Source organism: Petaurus breviceps, unplaced genomic scaffold (genome assembly GCF_028583685.1).
Source record: "Petaurus breviceps papuanus isolate PSGF00001 unplaced genomic scaffold, PetGlider_PUasm1.0 189, whole genome shotgun sequence".
In the NCBI taxonomy this organism is placed as follows: domain Eukaryota; kingdom Metazoa; phylum Chordata; class Mammalia; order Diprotodontia; family Petauridae; genus Petaurus; species Petaurus breviceps.
In genome coordinates, this window is record NW_027185809.1 from 23,750,501 (window position 1) to 23,774,321 (window position 23,821).

Here is a 23,821-nt window from a genome sequence, read left to right on the forward strand (position 1 = left end):
TGGGCAGTGGGAAATCCCCTTCCCCCTTTTTTTGCTTTTTGGAGGGCAACTGGGATTAAGTGACTTGCCCAAGGTCACACGGCTATTTTTTGTGTTAGGTGTCTGAGGCCGGATCCGAACCCAAGTCCTCCTGATTCCAGGGCTGGTGCTCTATTCTCTGCACCACCTAGCCACCCCGTGTCTGTCCTCTTGACAGCAGCTAAGAAGCACAGTGGATAAAGAGCTGTCTCAAGTCAGAAGGAACTGAATTCAAATCTGTCCTCAGACAGCTATGTGACCCTGGGAGTATCATTTAACTTTGCCTCAGTTTCCTCAATGGTAAAATGGGGATAATACAGCACCTACCACAAATGAGATAATAGCACTCATAAAACTTCTCTCTCTCCCTCTTTTTTTCCCCTTCCTAATGTTTGCTGCTAGATTATGTTGGAGTAAACAGTGAGTATTGAAGACACTTGTCTCTTTATAAACTACCTAGGTTTTTACATCATTTATTCCTTAAAACTTCTGTTTGAGGGTAAAGAGAAGGGGAGAAACAGCCAGTTATTTTGCCTCATAGAGAGAAATGAAGTATGAAATCTAAGGAAAGATTCTTTCTAATTCTAAACAACTTTGGAGTCATTGCTTCAATCATCTTCTTCAACTGACATACCATTTTTCCCCTTGAATTTCCAAAGTCATGAGCATATGAATGTCAGTCAACAGAATTATTTATTTGATGTTTTATTATTTTTAGTCAAGTCCCAAAGTAAAAGCCAACTTTTTGACCTTGTTTGCCCAGAAAATAAATATTACCTTATCTTAGACTGGAGGGTGGAAGACATACATACTGGGTCCTTTGCTTAGTATATAACTAAGTGGGTTATACTATACAGATCTCTGGGGAAAAGTAACTGGTAGATAATGTTATTTAACGTGGTTTCTATTTCTTTTCATGGACTTGTAAATAAACATTGAATTTTCTAAACCATATGCTTGCAAAAGGTGCTGATCACATCATCTGGGGTGGTATCAGATAGTGAAGTTCCCTAATTATCTGGTTGTAAATAATAAGCTTGCTGTTTGTCCTTCATTCTCTAAGAGAACCATGACATCAGGAAGGTGATGCCATGACAGGCAAGTGAACTGGATTTATGTGAGGAAGGGTTGTACAAAGTCACCAGACTCACTTTCTCCTCCAGAGCCATTTGTGTCCTGATATAGATCAGGACAACTGGAGATGGCCCAGGATGCTCTGAAAGATCTTGGCCTTTTCAAGCTAAGGTCTTCAACAGGTCTCAATCTGACTGAAGCCAAATGATAAGCTAGAAGAGTTAGAAATCTCACCAAAAATTTCCAGACTCATTATACGACGTGAGAGACAGATCATGTTAAAGACAGCTGATTTTATATAAAGAAAGAATAATCAACCAATAAACACTTATCAAGCACCTACTGTTTACCAGGCACCGTGCAAAGTGCTAGATATATCAAAAGAGGCAAAAGATGGTCCTTGTAAGGAACTTAAAATATAAAAGGGGGACATGAAAATAAATATATACAACATAAGTTACATACTGGACAAACAGGAAATAATTAACCGAGGGAAGGCACTCGAATTAAGAGACTGGGAAAGGCTCTCTGTAAAAGATGAGATTTTAAGTGGAACTAAAAAGGAAGGAATCAGGAGGTAGAACTGAGGAGTGAGCATTCCTGGTAGGCAGGACTGCTTAAAGAAAATGCGAGGAGCCAAGAGATGGAACATCTTGATGGTGAACAGCCAGAAGGCCAGTGTCACTGAACTGAAGAGTGTGTGATGGGAAATAAAGTATAAGAAGACTGAAAAAGTAGGAGGGGTTAGGTTACAAAGGGATATGAATTGTAAAGTATTTTTTCTTTGATCCTGGAAGTGATAGGGAGCCAACGGAGTCTGATTTGTGCCTTAAGAAAATTACTATAGTGACTGAATGGAGGATGGAAGGGGGTATAGTCTTGAGGCAGGTAGACTCACCAGCAGGCTATTGCATTAGTCCAAGTATGAGGTGATAAGGGGCTACATTAGAATGCTGACAGGAAAGGGGTATATTGAAGAGACAATGCAGAAGAAAACTGACAGGCCCTGACAACAGATTGCCTATGGGAGGTGACAGATAGTGAGGAATCCAGTATGATGCTTAGGTTGAGATCCTGAGGGACTGGGAAGATTGTATTACCCTCTATAGTAATAAGGAAGGGAGAGTTTGGGGGAAATGTATGTAGTATGTAGTTTATGATGTCTATTGGACATCTAGTTTGACATGTATAAAAGGCAACTGGAGATGTGAGATCAGAAGAGCAGAGAAATTAGAACAGGATAGGTGAATTTGAAAGTCATCAGCATAGAGATGGTAAGTAAATCCATGGGAGTCGAGATCACCAAGTGAAGCAGTACTGATGGAAAAGGGAAGAAAGTCCATGTCAACCCTGTGGAGTACCTATAGTTAGAGGGCATGATCTGGATGAGGAACTAGCACAAGAAAAGGAATGGCTAGGCAGGAAGGAGGAGAATCAAGAAAGAGTAGTGTCCTGAGAATCTAGAGTGTCAAGAAGGGAAAGGTGATCAACAGTATCAAAGGCTCAAGAGAGGCTGAAGACTGAGAAAAAGACACTGGATTTAGCAGCTAAGAGATCACTGGCAATACTGGGAGAATTTTGGTGGAATAAGGTCAGAAGCCGTATCATAAGGGGTGAAGAAGAGAGAGGAGAAAAAATGGAGGTATCGACTACAGATGGCTGCTTCATGAAGTTCAGTCACAAAGGGAAGAAGAGATAGATGATGATCATTAATGGGGATGGAAAGATCAAGAGAGGGTTTCTTCAGGATGAGGGAAACATGGAATGTTTGTAGGAAGTAAGGAATGACAAAGTGACAGAGTGGGCATGATAAAAGGGGCATTTTGTTGGAGGTGGGATGAAATGGGATTGCTTGGTAGATGGGGCTCTTTTTAAGGAGCAAGGCCATCATCAAGTGAGACAGGGGTGAAGGAGGAAATAGTGGTGGAAGGCATCTGAGTGACAGATGAGGAAGGGGGAGAAAAGGGACTTTATGGAGAATGGCTTCAATTTTTTCGGTAAAATAAGAAGCAAGGATCTCAGATGAGGGGGGAGAAGGGGCAGCTATGGGAAGTCTGAATAATGATGAAAAGGCTTGGAAAAGTTGCTATGCAAAGTGGGATGTGAATTTATATCAAAAGCATAGGATTTTCTAGCAGCAGTGAATGCCCATTCAAGTTGTATAACACAATTTGTTGTGGACCTGGTCAGAATAGTTGCATTATTTTTTTTGCCTTCATTCAAAGGCATATGCATAGGGATGAAGGTGGCAAATGGTGGGAGTAATTCAAGGCTAAGCAGATTGGTTTGCTTGCTTGCTTGCTGTTTGTCCTTCAATCTCAATAAAGGTCATAAGGAAAGTGATGCCATCATGACAGGAAGGTAATGCCAAGACAAGCAAGTGAATTGTATTTAAGCGAGGGAGGCACCAGCCTCACTTTCTCCACCAGAGCCATCTGTGACAAGTGGCCAGATATAGATCAGAACTGGAGATAGCCCAGGATGCATTGGAGGACCTTGGTCTTTTCAAGTTAAGGTCTTCAATAGGTCTCAGTTTGACTGAGGCCAAATGAGAAGCTAGAAGAAACAGAAATCTCATCAAAAAATTTCCAGACTCATTATATGACATGACAAATAGGTCCTGTTAAAGATTGCTGATTTTATATAGAAAAAGAATAATCAATCAACAAATATTTATCAAGCACCTAGTAGGGATTTATGAAGTCAGTGCAGAGTTGAACTAATTCACCCAAGGGGTCAAGATAGGGAAAACAGGCTGGATTTCTGACCTTGAGAATCATCTGTTCATATCCTTAGATCATTTATCAATAAAGGACTGATTCCTTCCTTATAATAGCTTGGAAATGAGACCTTTATCAGAGAAACTTGTTATGAAGATTTTTTTTTCTAGTTGATCATTTGTCTTTTAATGTTAACTTTATTAGACTTGTTTGTACAAAATCTTTTTAATTTTACCTAATCAAACTCATTGATGTTATCTTTTGTGATTCTATCCCTTATTTGGTCATTAATTTTTCTCCTATTCATAGGTCTGATATACAGTTACTTTTTCCAAGTTTCTCTCACTTGCATATGATGTAACCTTTTATATCTAGGTCACACACTCATATGTAATTTATCTTTGAAATAAGGTGTGAAGTGTTAGTTTAAATTTAATTTCTTCCATACAGCTATCTAATTTTCCCAGTAGTCAAATAGTGAGTCCCTGTTCTAGTAGCTTATATCTTGTGTTTACTGAATACTGAGGAATTAAATATGTTTGTTTCTCTATACTGTGATCTTCATCTGTTCCACTGATAGATTCATGTTCTAAACAACACTAAATTACTTCAATAATTACCACTTTGATACCAATTAATTTACCAAAAAACTACTTTATAGAGCTAGAAAAAATAGTAACAAAATTCATTTGGAAGAATAAACGGTCCAGAATATCAAGGGAATTAATGAAAAGAAATTCTAGGGAAGGTGGACTAGCTATACCAGATTTCAATCTGTATTATAAAGCAGCAGTCATCAAAACTACTTGGTACTGGGTGAGGAATAGAGTGGATCATGGAATAGATTAGGCACATGAGATTCAGAAGTCAATGACTATAGTAATCTATTGTTTGATAAACCCCAAGACCCTGGTTTTTGGGATAAGAATTCACTATCCGACAAAAACTGCTGGGAAAACTGGAATATAGTATGGCAGAAACTGGGCATAGACCATTATCTAATACCGTATACCAAAATCAAGTCTAAATGGGTGCATGATCTAGGTATAAAGGTTGATACTGTAAGCAGTCTCGTAAAACAAGGAATAGTTTACCTGTCAGATTTGTGGAGAGGGAAAGACTTTATGACTAAACAAGAATTAGAGAACATCATAAAATGTAAAATGGATAATTTTGACTACATGAAATTGAAAAGCTTCTGTACAAACAAAGTCAATGTAACCAAGATTAAGAGGGAGGTGGTAAATTGGGAAAGAATCTTTACAACCTACGTCTCTGACAAAGGACTCATTTCTAAAATATACAGAGAATTGAGTCAAATCTTTAAGAATACAAGTCATAATATGAACAGGCAATTTTCAGAGAAAGAAATTAAAGATATCTATAAGCACATGAAGAAATGCTCTAAATCACTGTTGATTAGAGAAATGCAAATCAAAACAATTCTGAGGTACCACATCTCACCAGTCTGATTGGCTAAGATGACAAAAAAAAGGAAAATGACAAATGCTGGAGAGGATGTGGGCAAATTGGAACACTAATGCATTGCTGGTGGAGTTGCGAACTGATCTAGCCTTTCTGGAGAGCAATCTGGAATTATGCCCAAAGGGCTATAAATACTTTCATATCCTTTGACCCAGCAATACCACTCCTAGGGTTATATCCCAAAGAGATCATAGAAGTGGGAGAAAGACCCATATACACAAAAATGTTTATAGCAGCTCTTTTTGTGGTGGCAAAGAATTGGAAATTAAGGGGGTGCCCATCAATTGGGGAATGGCTGAACAAGTTGTGGTATATGCATGTTATGGAATACTATTGTGCTATAAGAAACGAGGAGCAGACGGTCTTCATATTTACCTGGAGAGGCTTATACGAACTGATGCTGAGTGAGAAGAGTAGAACCAGAAGAAATATGTAAACAATTACAGACACAACGTATGTGTGATGACCAACTTTGATAGACTGGACTCTTCTCAGCAATGCAGTGATATAAGTCAATCCCAAAAGACTCATAATGGAGAGAAATGTGTGCATCCAGAGAAAGAACTAGAAAGAACTGAGTTTATATCCAGATGGAAGCAAATACCTGATCTTTTTCCTTTTCTTGTTTGGTTTTATGTCCTCTTTACCATTTTTCATTCCATCTGATACAAGCCATCTTTATAAACTGACTAATGTATAATGTGAAAGTATTTACAGATCCTATACTTGACTATATGCCGCCATGGTGGGGAAGGGAGGGGGACAAAATGTGAAACTCAAGGAATTGTGGAATTGAATCCTGTAAACTAAAAGGAAACAAACAAATTAATAAAAAAAATAATTACCAATTTGTAGTATAGTTTGAGATCTGGCATGTGTAAGACACATTCATCCCTATACATTTTTATTATTATTTCTCATGAGATTCTTGACCTTTTTTTCCATATGAATTTGATTATTATTTTTATAGTTCTGTAATAAAATCCTTTGGTAGTATGATTGGTATGGCACTGAACATGTATACTAAATTAAGTAGTTCTGAAATTTTATTATATTGGTTCACCTTACCCACGAGCAATTAATATTTTTCCAATTATTTAGATGTCTTTATTTCTGCAAATGGTTGTTTATAATCATAGATTCTTATGTGAGAAAAATGGATCCCCTTGGGGTGGCCCTGGCGTCAGTAGGACCTGAGTTCAAATCCGGCCTCAGACACTTACACACACGAAAACTAGCCGTGTGACCTTGGGCAAGTCATTTAACCCCAATTGCCCTCCAAAAAGCAAAAAAAAAAAAAAAGGATTCCCAAGTATTTTATACATTCTATAGTAATTTTAAATGCTTTTTCTTTTTCACTTCCTGCTGGTTCTTGTTGGTATTTTATGGAAATGCTGATGATTTATGTGGACTTATATTTTATCCTTCACATTTGAAAAATGGTAGAAGGAAATAATATAACTCAGCTTTATTACACCATTAAACAACCAGATTACTAAATGCTTAAGCCCTTAGACAGCAGCAAATACGATCCAGATCACCAATGGTAAGAAATTCCCAGTGGGAAAATTCACTTTAAAATTCTCAACTGTGTCAGCAGGAAGGAATCCACTAGAGGATTAAAATGAAAGACAGACTTTGCTGCTAAGTGGAAAAAAAATAAAACAAAATTAAAAACATACCTAAGGAAAACAAATGAATCTCTACAATGACTATTGATTAAAAAAAAAAGGCAGAAGAAAAAGACCTTAACCTCTCCACCTTCCACAAACAAAAGACCTCAACTAAGTCTCTTCCACCAGAAGTGGACATCCTGGGATTTAACTGACAACTAAAGAAAAATTCTATTCTGCCCCTCTCTTCTCATTCAAAGGGTTTCAACTAAGTCTGATAACAGTAGAGGAGAGCTTTAGTGTTCATGATGAAAGAAGACTCATTGGGTAAAAGCCCTTAAATTGATTTGATCCTGAGATTAGGGGAGATTTAGAACTTAACCCCGGAGGCCTCAGCAACAAAAATGAGTAAACAATAACAGTAAAAAAATTAAAAAGTACTTTTATGATGCCAGGGATGGCCAAGGAATAAACCTAGAAGAGAACACTAACTTAAAAACCTTTGATCAAAATCTCAAAGAAAAAAAAATGTTTGCCCATAAGAACACATGGAATTATTTGAAGAACAAATGCACAAGCTTAAAATAAGATGTTATAAAAAATGAGGATATTATAAAAGAAATGGAAGAGAGAACTACAAAAAAAGATCAATGGCTTAACAAAAGAGGTATAAAACTTTATCCTAGTAATAACTTCTCTAAAAATCAAAATGGACCAAATTGAAATTAATGACCCTAGGAGACAACAAGAATTTTAAAAACAAAGTGAAAAGAAAATAGAGGAAAATATAAGATATCTCATATTAAAAACAATTAGGAATTAGATCAAGGAAAATTAGGTAAAAGAGAGATAATTTAAGAATCATAGGATTAAGTGAAATATAACATCAACCCCTCCACGCAAAAAACTAGATATTCTACTTCAAGAGATCTTTAAAGAAAACTGCCCAGACATATTAGAACAAGGGAGTAGGGTAAAACTGAAAGAATCCACTGGTCACATCCTGGAACTCCAAAATGAAAACTCCCAGCAATATCACTGCTAAAATGTAGCACTTCCATATGAAAGAAAAATATATTTGAAGCAGTCAGAAATAAAGAATTTAAATATTAAGGAAGTGGCACAATCAAGCTTGTGTAAGACATAGCAGCTATCATCTTAAAGGAGCAGAAAACATGGAATGAGATATTCCAAAAGGCAAAAGACAAAAGTCACCAATACATATAACATATCTAGCAAAAATAAATATAATCCTACAACGAAAGAAATGACTTTTCAATGAAATGGTAGCTTTTCAAATATTCCTGAAAAAAACAAGAGCTGAAAAGGAACTTTATAAATATGAATAACACAAGTCAAGAGAAAAATTTTTAAAAAGTAGCTACAAGTCAACAATCAGAAAGATAAACTGTTTGCATTCTAAAGGAAAAATGCAATACTAAAGGGGGATTCTTTTGGAATTCCAATGTCACAAGGTGAGTCAAAGAAATAGTCAGGTGAGACAAAATAACAAAATACCTGTAAATACTTTTGTTAGGTTTTGAAGATGCAAACATAAAGAAAAGCTGTTGGGGGGGGGGAGAAGAGAAGGATACATTAAAGGTAGATGGGATAACTTGTTAAGACAAAGAATTAGGTTAAGTTAGCAGAACTACATGCAAACATGGAAGGAGTGAAGGGGGCAAGTGTCATTTGAAGATCATTTTCATCTCTTTTTTTGGGGGGGCGGAGGGCAATTGGGATTAAGTGACTTGCCCAAGGTCACATAGCTAGTTTTTGTGATAAGTGTCTGAGGCCACATTTGAACCCAGGTCCTCCTGACTCCAAGGCCAGTGAGTGCTTTATTCACTGAGCCACCTAGTCGCCCCTCAGATCATTTTCATCTAAACAGGTCAAAAGAGGACAGAACACAAACATACATACAAATAGTTTAGTGTAAGCATGTATTCAATTTAGCAAGGATAGAGATAGGAACAGAAAGAAGGAAAGGCGAATATGAGTATAGGTAAATACAGGAACAGCAGCAGCACAGTTGGTAAAGTGACAGGACCAGAGTCAGGAAGACTAATTGAGTTCAAATATGGCCTCAGACATCCCTGGGCAAGTACTTAACCCTGTTTGCCTCAGTTTCCTCGTCTGCAAAATGAGCTGGAGAAGAAAATGACAAACCACTCCAGCATCTTTGACAAGAATAACCCAAAAGGGTCATAAAGAATCAGACGTGACAAAAAAAATACAGGAAGGTATTAACATAAGCAAAACTTTCAGCCTGCAGAAAAGAAGGTGAAGTAAAGGATAAAAGGCAAAATACAAAGGGTAACAATTTGAAATAAATATGGAAAGAGGTACATAGAGATGAAAAAGGAAAAGACAATAGAATGGAGGGAAACAATTAACTTATATTATATATTACTTAGTGTTTTATATATATATTATACATACATATATATGTATATATGTGTATGTGTGTGTGTATAAACTAAACAATAAACTGATATGGATGAATTTGCCCACAAATGGAACAGATTAGAAGAATGCAAAATCTAACACCCTTAAAACAAAATGAGTAGGGGCGGCCAGGTAGCACAGCAAATAAGAGCACCGGCTCCAGTGTTGAGAAGACCTGGAGATCAAATCCCAGGCTCAGACACTTAGCACCCACCCAGAAACACCTGGCCGTGTAACCTTGAGCAAGTTACTTAACCCCAATTGCTTAGGGGCAGCCAGGTGGCTCAGCGAGTAAGAGCACCAGCTCCAGTGTTGGGACGACCTGGAGATCGAATCCCGGGCTCAGACACTCAGCACCACACCCAGAAATAACTGGCCGTGTAACCTTGAGCAAGTTACTTAACCCTGATTGCTTAAAAAACAAACAAACAAACAAACAAACAAACAAAAACAAAATGAGTAACAAAAAGTAAAAATAAGGGATTGGAACAAAATCTATTTTGCCCCAGCTAAATACAAAGAAGGCGTAGCAATGATTTCAGAGGAGGCACCAGCAAAAACAGACAATTAAGAAAATGAAAAGAGAAACTACATTTTTCTGAAAGAGTAACTGAGATGATGAACTCAGATAACACCCAATGGTTTTTAAAGACTTAAAGGAATAACTAAATGAATTACAAGGAGAAATAGACAATAAAACTATAATAGTGGGGGAGCTTAAATTACCCCTACCAACTCTTGATAAATCTAACCAAAAAATAAATAGGAAAGAAATTAATGTCCTTATAATTTTAGCAAAATTAAGTAAGAGACACCCTCTGGACATTACTAGATGGAAATAGAAATAAGTATTTGTGTGTATGTCTACATATAAATATATATATGTGTGTATGTATGTATGTATACATATATAAATATTATAAGCTGCACATGGCATCATTACAGAAACTGATCAAGTCTTAAGACATAAAGATCTCACAAACAAATGCAGAGAAGCAGAAATATTATATACATTCTTTACTGATTAGATTGTAATGATATATTAAATAAAAGGCCAATGAAAAAATACTAAAAATCAACTAAAGACTAAGTAACTTACATAAAGAATTATTGGGTCAATAATCATAAAAACTACTGATAATTACATTAAAGATAATGACAACATTCTAACATTTTTGAGATGTAGCCAAAGCAGTACTTAGGGGAAATTTCATATTCCTAAACACTTTTTTACTGACAAAAAAGAGAAAGACAGAATAATGAATTGGGAATGCAATTAAAAATACCAAGAAATGAACAAATATAAAAAATTTAAACACCAAAAAAGAAGTCTCAAAAATTAAAGAATTAACATAGTTAAAACAAAAACCCAGAAACCTATTGAATATTTGTAGCTGTTCTTGGGAGGGAAAACACCAAACTAATAAAATAGAGAAACCATTAGTTATTTTGATTAAAAGGATGAATGAGGAAAACTAGTATCTAAAATGAGAAAGCAGAATTCAGAACATATGAAGAACAAAGGATATGATTAGAAATTATTCTTCCTAACTATATTCCTAACATATATATGAACAAAACCAACAATTTAAATGAAATATTAAATGAGTATTTACAAAACTACAAAATACTCGAATTAGCAGAAGAAACAGAGAATTTAAAATAATACCATTTCAGAGGAAGAAATAGAACAAGCTATAAATGAACCTCCAAATAAAAATTTTCCAGGATTAGATGAATTCATAAGTGAATCTATCAAACATTCAAAGAAATTCATTCTAATACTATATAAAGTGTTGCAAAAATGGCAAAGAAAGGATTCTACCAAATTCCTTTTATGACACAGATGTAGTTTTGACAAATAAAATAATAACCAACAGAAGCATTCAAAACGGAAATGTATCCCTCAAAAACAGAGGCAAAAATTTTAAATAAAATATTAGCAAAGAGGCTAAAACAACATATAACAATGATTACATACCACAGCCAAGTTAAGATTTACGTAAAAAATGCAGGGTTGGTTTAATAATACGAAAATTATAAACTTAATTAACTAGTAATAGTAACAAAAATATATGACTACATCAATAAATGCAGAAAAAACTTTCAACAAAATATAATATCCATTTCTGTTAAAAAAAGAAACCTAAAAATGCATTATTTAGGAAATGTAGTAGGAATAAATGGACCTTTTTTTAAAAAAAGTAGTCTAAATATAAAACCAAGAGAGCTACTCTTAGTTGTAATGAAGATAAACTATAATCCTTTCAAATAAATTCAGTGGTGAAACAAGGATGACTATTTGTCAACATTTCTCTTTGACATGGTACTAGAAATGCTGGCTATAACAATAAGGTAAAAAAAAAAAAGAAACTGAGAGAATAATCATAAACAAAAAAGAAACAAAATGATCACTTTCTGAATTTGCTTTTTTGGCTTCCACATTCCATTGCTTGCTCCTATTTAGCCTGCAATCCACTAAAATGTCTGGATCTTTTATAGAATGTTTATTTTTAAATGCTTCTATCTTATACTCAAGAGGTTGATTTTTCTTTTATTTACCCAAGGGTAATATATTCCATTTGTCCCTACTGAATTTCCTCTTATTAGATTCAGCCCAATGTTCCAGCCTGGCAAGATCCTTTAGGATTCACACTCTGTCATCCAATATTACTTATCCTTCCTAGCTTTGGTTTTCTGCAAATTTAATGACCATACCATCTATGACTTCATCTAAGTAACTAATAAAACATTAAAAAACACAAGTCAAACTACAGATCTCTGGGATCATCCCTGGGAACAATGAAGCATAAATGACTACTATAATTTTAGCCATCCAACTAGTGTGGAATCCCATGAATTGCATTATCATCTCTTCATCTCCTCAAGAGTAGTGAGAGGCACAAAATCATCTATGTGTTGTCTCTCCTGATTAGAATATATTTCTATATTCTATATTCTTGGGGACCGTTAGATGGAGCAGTGACTAGAGCACTGGTCCTGGAGTCAGGAGGACCTGAGTTCAAATTCGACCTCAGATGCTTAACACTTACTAGCCGTGAGACCTTGGGCAAGTCACTTAACCCCGACTGCAAAAAGCAAGAAAAAAAAGAAAAAAAGAATACGACCTCCTTGACAGCAGAGAATATTATCTTGCTTTTCCTATCCTCACCTCTAATACTTAAGACAGTGTATGTTACATAGTAAATGCTTAATAAATAAATGCTTAAAAGTTTAATAATCCTATAAAAAAGATTTTAGCACATTTTTGCAATGAATGAACTTTTATTAAACATTTACTATGTACGACATACCATTATGTATGCACTGTCCTAAATACTAGAGATATGGACAGAAAATTAGGCTAGTCTTGCTTAATTTTTGATGAAGCCATGCTGACTCTGTAATCATCTCTTTCCTTTTGAGATGCTAGCTAACCATTAAAGATTAATTTTTAATGATCCATTCTAGAGTTATCTCAGGAATCAAAATCAACCTTGATGGTCTATAATTTAGAGACTGTTCTATTCCCCTTTTGTGAAAGTTGGTACATTTTCCTTCTCTAATCTTAGGACCCCTACCCCATTTTTCATTATCAACAATCACATCTGTCAGTTCTTTTAATAACCAAGGATGTTCCTATGGGTTAAATGATGTGAATTCAACAAGGGCAACTTGCTTATTATATTTCCCTCCAAACCCACCTTCCTCTGCTGGGGTCACCAACACCTTTCTAGTCACCCATTTTTGCAATCTTGTCATTATTCTTGCCTCCTCACTTTCCCTGACCCTGCACATAGACTTAGTTGTCAAATCTTGTCATTACTATCTCTACAATACCACTCCCATCTGTCCTTTAATCTCCATTTATACAGCCACTACTCTAATTTAGGTCCTCATAACTTATATTTTCGACTATTTTAATACATTCCTTCTTGGTCACCCTGTCTCTAGCACTTCCCTCTCTAATATCTTTCACACAAGTGCCAAGATGACTTTATTCAATAAATTCAATTTCTTCCTACTGCCTCTTAATATAAAGTCCTGTCTTTAGCTTTTAAAGTACATTACTACCTGGCCCCAAACAACTTTTTCTGCCCTATTATACATTACTCCACTTTGGATACTCCATGGTCCAAACAAACTGGCTTCTCATCCCTTATGCATACCTCTCCATCTCCCATCTCTTAGGTCTGCACTGACTTTCCCTCATGCCTGGAATACTCTCTTACTTCACTTCCTTCTTATAAAATCCTATTTCCTTCAAAACGGTGCTGTGATGCCATGGCCTATGTGAAGCCTTTCCTGTACCACCCTCTACTCTTGGCTGTGAGAGCCTTCTTAACAAATAAATCTATTATAGATAGATAGATAGATAGATAGATAGATAGATAGATAGATAGATAGATAGATAGATAGACAGATAGACAGATAGATATGAATATATATATACACACTATATATATATATATATTCTGAATGTATTTATATATGTACATAAATTTTGTCTCCCCAGTAGAATATAAGTTCTTTATATGCAGGCACTATTTCATTTTTGCCACTGTATCCCTACTGCCTTTCACAATGCCTGGAACATAGCAGGGGCACAGAATAAGAATTTGAGAGTTGGAAGAAATCTCAATGGCCATCTAGTCCAACCCTCACCACAAAGGAATCCACACAATGGTATACATGACATGATTATATACATGATTATTTTCCTACTATTTCCCATCATAGTTCTCTCCACAATTTTTCTTCTCCCTTTCTTCCTTTTGATTAATTTGGAAGCACACATCAGTGTTGCTAAATATTCAAGGTTAAAAAGTCTCCTTACTTGTGTTATAAATATACATGTATATGAAAAAAGATACAAATGTTTAAACAAGTTCAGCACTACTGTCATGTATATATAAACAGAATTTATTAATATTCTATCTCTTTCCCCTTAATACATTTTAAATAATTCTTTCTGGAAAATATTTCTGATTTTTCAGTGAGAATGCAATTTCATTATTGTCTCTAACTTATCTCCAGCAGCTAATATGATATTCTCAAAGAAGACATACCTCTCTACCCCTAAAAGATCTATGTAGAAATATCTACTTATTCTGCATGAAGGAAAATATATTATCTTTTGTTTTTTGACTGAAAGATAATCAAATACTTCTGGCTTAATGATAATCAAATGCTTTCAGCTTCCCAAAGAAATTTCTTGCCAACCTATATACATAATAATCCTACTCAAAGTGATCAGTGGCTATCTTAAGACCTCATTTGTATTTTGAGTGCGCTGGAGAACATTAGTGTTAGAGTCTGGAAAGTAGGCTGGTTATCTTTTTTTTAACTTTACAAATAAACTCCTGCTTTTCAACATTTCCAAACACTTCATTTTTTCTCAATATATTCAATAATACCACACTAGTTTAATATTTTAAAGTTTACAATTCCCAAACCTTTTTTTTAACCTTCCAATATTAAATAAATAACCTATAGTCTAACAAAAGACAGGACTGGTCAAATGATAAGAATGTCTAGTCTCAAACTGAAAAAAAATTTTTAAAAAGAGAAGGGGCATGCATTAGGTTGTTAAAATTAATTAAATTTACCAATAAAAGTCTAGTTCCCGTATCCAGGCTTCTGTTCCACCACAAGTCTTTACTGAATATGAATAACTGCATCAATGATACAACTACCATTTCCAATAACGCATTTTCTGTATACTGCCATACCTGTAGTAAATACATTGACAATTTTTAATAGGAAGAATTTACTCCTTCTAAGAAAATTATATTCCCCTCGCTTTCTTTCACAATACATATTTAGAGAAGTCAAACATCTCCTCAATATAATAGTAAATATAGGCAATAGTAAAATACTTTAAAAACACGCAAAAGTTACCATTCTAAAGGCTCTTGTGAATCCAATGCAAACAGACACAGAGTGGAGTACGTGTAAGGAACTGTCAAGTGAAAGAAATGCGATCATAGCAAAAGGTGACACTGAAATAGTAACGAACAAAAATTAAATTTTGCCATAATTTCTACCATGATTTAATTTGGTAAATTGATAACTGTATAATTCAAGTAATTGACTAAGAAATTATGAAAGTAAACCACTTTTTACTTAGTTACAAAATTCAGAAATTTAGTAATATGCTGTTAAATTGATTTTCCTACCTAGAGTTAGCAATATTCGTCTGACAACACCAACTTTCAGAAGCCTTGCTTGCTTCTCCAAGAAGACAGTCACTGTTCTTGTATCCTTTGTATAGAAAGGATTTCGGAAAATTCCAAACAGATATACACTTTGAACTTCCCTAAGTAGCCATGTTACTATAAATAGTACCATCAAAATATAACTAACAATAGTCTGAGGGCTGGTTTTGGAAAAGCCTGAAAAACCAGCAAAGAAATGCAGAAGGCTAGTTTCAATTAGTGCTAAAACTAGTAAAATGAAATAAAAAAGGCATTCCCACCACCCAAACTGTTTTTTTGAACTATTAAGCAGAGTCTTAGATTTGCCTGAAGTTCTCTGTCTGATTTTGCCTTCAAGTACAGAATGACCAATTACACTTAGGTTAAGACTTAGTAAGAATCCAAATCCAGTCATGAAAAGTACCACACCAACAGTGCTGGGAATGAAATAGGATGCTATAGCTGTTCCAGCAGAAACAAGAAACATTACTATTAACCTGTGAAGAAAAGAAAAAAAAAGATTTCTGTAACACTGTTACAAGAGAAGGTTCATATTTATTTGGAAATCAATGTAATATAAAAGCAAAAGGCATTCACAAAATTAAAAAAAAAAGAAAGAAAAATGTTATAACTCTTCCAAAAACATTTTCCAAAATAAATTTACCTTAGGTGGCTGGACATAGGTGACCCTCCAAGACCAAACTCCAAAACCTGCTCCATTCCCCACAGAAAAAGCGCATCAGGTGGGGGCAGGGTCCCCAGTGCCCACAGAATGGGCAAAAATACAAATAAGATGTGCAAAATTTGATTGATTTGCTCTAGAGCTGGTACATTAACTGTAAACCTACAAGAAAAAAATTCAAAATTACACACACACAAAATCATTACATGGCATTTCAGTAGAATCTAAGTTTCTTGAAGGTAGGAATGGTTTTGTCTTTGTATCTCCAGGGCAGTGCCTAGAATGTAGTTGACACTTATGATATTTGTCAAATTGAACCGAGTTGGAATTATCTATTCCAACACTCTCATTTTATAGAAAAGGAGACTAAGGCCCTCTTTGTAAGGTTAGCTGACTTGCACAAGGTCATTCATTCATTTAATAAACATTTCTTAAGCACCTGCTATGTTCCTGGTACTTTGCTAAGGACTGGAGATACAAAAAGAGGCAAAAGATAGTCCCTGACCTCAAAGAGTTTACAATGTAATACAGGTCACAGAACCAGTAAACGGCAGAGCTAGATTTAAAACCCAGGTCCTGACTTCCAGTCTTCCAGTGATCTTTCTCCTATGCCATGGTCCATAATGAAGGCTCTTTCCAGAAAAAGAAACACATACAAATAATTGCAGATAATTCCCCAAACCTACACATACAGCACAATTCTAATATTTAAGAATAAAAATCCTAAACATGAATTATTTATGAATGAATACCCTTAAAGTCAATTAGCTGAGTTCAATTTAACCAAAGGCAAAGATGCTAACCTGTGCAAAAGATCCTCTACCTCCAAATTTCCAATAGGAAAGAGAACCATAAACAGAGCTTTGAAGACCTTGAGCTCAATGAATAAAGTCAAGAAAATAATAAAAGCCAAGATAACACCACTAACTATGCTACGCAAGTACATAGCAATATATCAGAAAGAGATTAATGAAAAGCAGAGAGGGAAAAAGGGGGAGAGAGCACAGTGATATTACTTCCTCTGAAGTAGGAGAATGCATGTCCTTTACATGTTTTGAACAAAGGAAACATGAACTTAGGAGTAACAGTGTAAGACTGAATTCTTTTTCAATAGTTTCTAATGCTGGTAATATTTTGAAATTTTTAATTTTTGATATTTAATTTTTTTATACATAAACAAAAATTCAACATTTTTTTAAAAATTTTGAGTTCCCAATTTTCTTCCTCCTCTTCCCTCCTCAAAAAGGAAAGCAATTTGGTATAGATTGTACAGGTGCAGTCACAGCGCTAACTTTTAAAACTAATTTCATTTAGTTCTTAGAAGAAAATACTTTAGCCATAAAAAGCAATGATATCATCTAAAACAAGTCAATGGAAAAACCATAGCTGTGTAGAAAAAAAATCTTACATTAAATCGTTCAAAGCCATTCTGCTTAAATATAATTTCACGTTCTGCATATATGTTCATTCAAATCATGACTTAATTCAATGTTGTTTATATTAAGACAAAAGAAAAAAATACCCAACATTGGCATGGAAAGATCTCTCTGTGGAAGCAGTAGTTTTATGACTAATCAAAAGTCAGTTAGTCTACTGCAGTGGGAAATTCAGTTGTTTTGTAATTTGCATTTATAATGTGATCCTTTCTTTTTTTTATTGGGAAAAATATTTAAACTTACTTTTATTCATTCAAGAAATTATCTTTGATAATGTTCTAGAAAGGGAAAATTCTTTAACCTTGGGGGAAAAATATCAAACCAGGTTATGTGAAGTGGAAGGAATGTTAGTCCATGAATAAGGAGACCTGGTTCAGTCACTTATTGGCTGTAGTCCTTAGTTAAGCCAATTAGCTTTGAGGGGCTTAGTTACTTCATCTGCAAAAGAGGGTAATGAAGCATGTACTACCTATTTTTTTTATTGTTGTGAAAAAAGATTTTGTAAACCTCAAAATGCTACAACAACATGGAGGTATATTTTAGAAAAAATTCACATATAAAATAGTAACATACCAATGGAAACTGAACAGTTTCGTTTTGGTGTTCTTTAAATCAACCAACTTAGATGATGAAAAATCATATATGATGAATATACAGTACTTGCTTATTATGATGATTAAATAAGACTACAGTAAAGTATTATTAAAAATAGGCAATCATTTATTCATATCTTAAAAACAGATGGCATACCATCTGTTCTGGTTTTTCAGATTTCCTATAATTATCTTAAAAGATAAAATGTTTCATTTGGTGATCACCTGCCTCTGAAAACAACATTCACCTGAAGAGCTATCTGTATATATTTGAATCTTGGTTAATAACTATTCTCATAAACATTTTTATGTGTAATTTATATTATTAGTGTCCCTTAATTCTCCCTAATTAACTAAGCAGAAATGACCAACCTTTAGGCTTTTACTTTGCACTGGCATTGATGGTTACATGGATGTTTCATGATTTTCTTTGAATTCCTTTTTTTTTTAAGAAATATAACAATTTTCCAATAATTTTTCTTCTAAAATGTGCCTTATAGCTATTAAATCCAGTCAAGTTTTTAGCAAAATTTTATTTTAATGTTAGTTCAGGAATAAGCAAAATGCATAAAGAATAATAACTATGGTATATTTATAACCTTCACTAAATCTCTGCAGGGAGCTGACCTTCCAAATGAAAATCAGGATATATATCATCAGGTTTGTAATTACAATTTAAAACAAGGTATGGGTTACAGGCTGAAGAAAAAAAAGACCCTATTCTGTAAATTATGATTCTGAAAAAAACTAAAAAAAAAAAAAAAAGAAAAAATCTTCCTTTAGTTAAGGGGGTACATATATAAATATACATCAAAATACATTTCTTCATAACTTTTTAAAAGTAGTATTCAAGTATAATCTGTCTGGTTACTCTAACTTTGCAAATCGTACCACCAGAAAGAGACCAACATGTAAAAATGCTTTCTTCTAAAGTCATCAATAACACATTCTATTTTTGCCATAGTGCTAAGACTATATAAATATTATAGTCAGTCTTGTTCATAAATATAATATAACTAGAATGACTATATTTAAAAAATGAAAGACACTAAGAGTTAGTCAGCTTTATTTTACTGACTAAAAATATCTAAGTGCCTGTTATAGTTCTACCTGGATACTAACCTGGAAAACAGAAAGCTGCAATCTATAGAAACAGAGAAATAAGAGTCAAGCTAAGGGGAGAACAAGCAAAAATAATTATCATTTAATAAAATTTCCACACAAATTATAGGGAACTAAGAACACTTTTTTTCTGTACTAACACTACTTTCATCAAAAGATTCATGTCTGGTTCTTTTATGAATTAGTATTAACACAGAGAGCTAGATTAGTTACATTACCAATTTTAAATCTCATCTATTTAAAAATATTTATGAAAATATTGCACAGAATATTAAAAAAATAAAAACCATTAACTAGTTGGAAAAAATCATATGGACAGTTTCAGTTATTTAAAAGTAAAAAGGTTTTGCATCAAAAATTCTGATGTAGTAAAAATTTGAAAGGAAATAAGTAACAGGAAAAAAATTCTTTGCAATGTTTCTCTAATAAAGGTCTCATTTCCAAATTAATCCAAATTTATAAGACTAAAAACTATTCCCCAACAGATAAATGGCCAAAAGATATGAACAGGCAGTTTTCAAGAAAATTCATGCCATCAACTATCACATAAAAATAGACTTTAAATCACTAATAATTAAGAGAAATGCAAATTAAAGTAATTCTGCGATACTATCCCATGCCTGCCAAAGATAACAAAAAAGGAAAATGACAAAGTTTGGGAGCCTGTGGAAAAACAGGTATACTGGTGAACTATTGGTACAGCTGTCAATTGATCCAGTCACTCTGGAAAGCAATTTGGAACTAAAGGGAAAAAGTCACCCAACTCTGCAAATCCTTTAACCCAAGTCTGCCATTACCAGGCCTATTTCGCTAAGAAATCCAAGAAACAGAAAAAGGATCTATATGGACACAAATATTTTTGTTTTTTTCAGAAGAGAAAAAAATGGGAAAGTACAGGGGTAACTTCCTATTGGGGAACTATTCCCCTAGTTTAGCCGTTCAGCTAAACAAACTGTGGTATAAGAATGCAACGGGATATTACTGTGCCACAAGAAGTAATGAAAGGGACAGTTTCTGAGGAAACTGAGAGGACCTTTAAGAAGTGACACAGAGGAAAGCAAGAATTAGAACAATACAATGTTAACATTATTGAGAAAAACAACACTGAAAGACTTTAGAAAACCCTGATCAATGCAATGATAAAATGTTAAGTCCAAAAGCATAAAGACAAAATACTCCATTCATCTCATAACAAAAAGGTGATAACTTTAAAACGTCGAAAGAGACATATTTTTGGACATGGCTAATGCAGGAATATTTTGCCAGATTATGCAGCAATATATTAAGGCATTTTTAAAAAAACTTGCTCAATGGGAAGAAAGGGACATATGAGAGACAAATTAATTTTAAAAACCTGTTGCTTAAAAAATAAAAATAATTCATCTTTTCATTTTAAAATGACATTAATAACTCTTAGAGATTTCAACCATGCTATTGAAGTGAGTATAAAATTTGAAGCAATTACTTAATTCAAAATTAGTTTTTTAGGGAGGCTAGGTGGTGTAGTGAGTAAAGTGCTGGCCCCGGAATCAGGAGGACCTGAGTTCGGTTCCAGCCTCAGACACTTAACACCCACACAAAAAAACTAGTCATGTAACCTTGGGCAAGTTACTTAACCCCAATTGCCCTCCAAAAGACAAAAAAAAAAAAAGTTTTTTTCCTTCTTCCAAGATTACCTGGATAATTGCCTCAATCCTAGCATATTACTCTGTGGAAGACTGGTTTTATGCTTTTAAAACATTATTCTATAACCTAATTTTATGGTCATATAAAGGTAGAATTATTACATTAAATGATTTTTTTCTTTTAGGAAGTTATTTTATAATTTATATTATCTGCCTAAAGCAAATGAAGGCATAAGATAACTTATAAATTTTTTACCTGTGTGCAAGATCCACGGCAATAAAGAAAATAATATAAAGAGGCCTCATGAGAGCAGTAAATTCGTAAGTGTCAAGTGTTTGGAAAGTAGCAGTCTCAGTGGCTGTATTTATGATTAATGAATATTCTCCTATGCATACTGTCACCCATCCAAAGATAAATATCATAACAGTGCCTCCTATGTTACTATATAATAAGGTTATTCTGTTGGGAAGCAGATACCATGTTCCAAGTCCACAAATTACTCCAGCAAGAACAGAATGGAAAACAGTGTTGACCATAAATTTCTTTCCTGGAATTATAAACTTGATTGTTTCAGCATCTGCACAACCTGAAGATTCATATTCATCTTCATCCATCACGGCATCAGGACTCAGCATTCGTTCTATAGTCACTGATTTCTTTCTTGCATATAAACTTGTCATTTGGATGGCAAATGCAACAAAAAGCATTAATCCACCTGAAAGTGCTGCAGTATAATAGTCTTTCAGAATGTCTAATTGGTATAAGAGTGTTCCTATTCCTCCCAAAACCCATGGTATCAGGAAAAGAATTATTTGATTAACATATATGTAAGGAGGGGCACAATAGCCTAATTTGAATCGAGGACCTCCAAGAACTGTTTGTGGAAAGCGCTTCAGAAAGAAGTCCTGCTTGTAATCATTCAGTAAAGGTACATCTGGACCCATTCTTTTTACTCAGAAATATAGTGAAAGTCTCATCTTCCCTGTTGTATAGACCTCAATCTAAGAAAAAAAAGAAAAAAGATCAACATTTGAAAACGTCATATTCATAAATTTTTAAAAGTAATTAAAATTTTATTGGTATATATTTTTCTACTAATATTTATTATTTTACATTGTAGTGAACTAAGTAATTTAGTATTTTAAAATATTCAAAAAAAAACCTACAAATGCTCTGCTGGTGATGCTGTATACTTGCAAATTTTGGCATACTATATCAGAGTGGTTTGTGACTCGAGGGGTGAGTGACGGAGAGAAGCAGAGCAGGTCTAAGTCTGCTATAACATATTTCTAGTGATGCTCTGTGAATAAAAAGTTGTGTGAAGGGTGTCAGGAAACGTAAGTCTTAAAAAGGAAGAATGAAAATCAGGTAAGGAGAGTGAGAAAGAATAGCTGGACAGACTGTTGCACTGGAATCCAAAACATTAAAAGATCTAAAAGAATGCCAAGCTCTATGGGACAACATAGACAACACAAAATCATAAAGGATGAACAGATATACATGTTACAATATGCACCAAAATTAAAAACAACCCACCAATGAGATCAAGTCATTTAAATAACAAACTGTATATACTCATTAGAAACCCATATACTCAACTCAGGTTTTCCAGTGATGTCACATATCCCACAGTAGCCATTTTTCTATTGTGCTTTGTAAGTTGTTTCCCCCTTCAATAAATTTTTTATAGGGGTAGATAGGCAGAAATTCTAAAGAGTCTTAAAATTCAGAGTTGTAGAGGGCCTTAAGGATCATCTAATCCAACTCCCTTCGTTTTATACATGGAAATAATAAAGTTAGAGACTAAATTAAATCCTACTATTCCAAATGAAGTGCTGTTTGAACTTTTCCTATATTACACAAACAATGTATTCCCAGAAATGCTGATATAAACTATATTATTTTAAATGTAATAGGAAAATGCATATTCTTTAACCCAGCTATACCTCTACTTGGCCTATATCCCAAAGAAATTAAAGAAAGAGGAAAAGGATCTATATGGACACAAATATTTATTACAGCTTTTTTTATGGGAGGCACAAAATTGGAAATGGGGGGAGAGATGTTTTCTCTAATTACAGAACAACTAAACAACTGTGGTATATGAATGTAGAGATATCATTATGCCATAAGAAATGATGAAATGGACAATTTCAGAGGAAACCAGGAAGACCTTTATGAACTGATGCAGAGTAAAGTGAGCAGAACTAGGAGAATAATTTATATAACATTACAGATAAAAATATCTTTAAGTCTTTAGAAAATTCTTATCAACACAATGATAAATCAAAAGTCCAAAGGAATGAAGAGAAACACACCACTCATCACCTGACCAAAGTAATGAACTTAAAATGTACAAAGAGACATACATTTTCAGATATGGTTAATGTGAGAATTTGTATTTTGAAAGTTTTTTAAAATGTGTTCAATGGGGAAATTAAGTATACAACATACAAAAGCAAATGAACATTAAATCTGTGTTCAATGAACTCTGGGATCCTAGTTACTGGGGTAAAGACTCATTATTTGCAAAAACTGCTGAGAAAATTGGAAAGTAAGCTGGCAGAAATTATGCATGTATCAACACCTCAAATACTTTACCAAAATAACCTTCCATGTATAAATGACAGACAAAATGGTGACATCTTAGGCAAATTAGAAGATCAAGGAAGAAACGTCCTTTTGGATCTATGGATACAGGAAGTTCTTGGTGGGGTGCTTGGGATCTATGTTTGTAAAATCAATTTGTAACATCAGTAATGATGGGGTGCTTGGGATCTATATTTGTAACATCAATTTGTAATACC

General features: G+C 34.1%; 1 protein-coding gene across 4 annotated transcripts in view; it reads right to left on the reverse strand.

The window, feature by feature from the left end:
- PCNX4 (pecanex 4) overlaps positions 1-23,821 on the reverse strand; it is a 67,664-nt gene that overhangs the window by 29,596 nt on the left and 14,247 nt on the right. For 3 of the 4 annotated variants that reach the window (XM_069092051.1, XM_069092050.1, XM_069092052.1), the window contains 5 exons: positions 21,270-22,015; positions 16,220-16,399; positions 15,538-16,052; positions 15,260-15,360; positions 14,968-15,090 (listed from right to left, as the gene is read on the reverse strand). In XM_069092051.1, the coding sequence (XP_068948152.1) occupies positions 14,968-15,090; positions 15,260-15,360; positions 15,538-16,052; positions 16,220-16,399; positions 21,270-21,958 (1,608 nt within the window). In that variant the 5' untranslated portion in view covers positions 21,959-22,015. The remainder of the gene's footprint in view (positions 1-14,967; positions 15,091-15,259; positions 15,361-15,537; positions 16,053-16,219; positions 16,400-21,269; positions 22,016-23,821) is intronic. The other variant, XM_069092053.1, reaches the window with a different exon arrangement.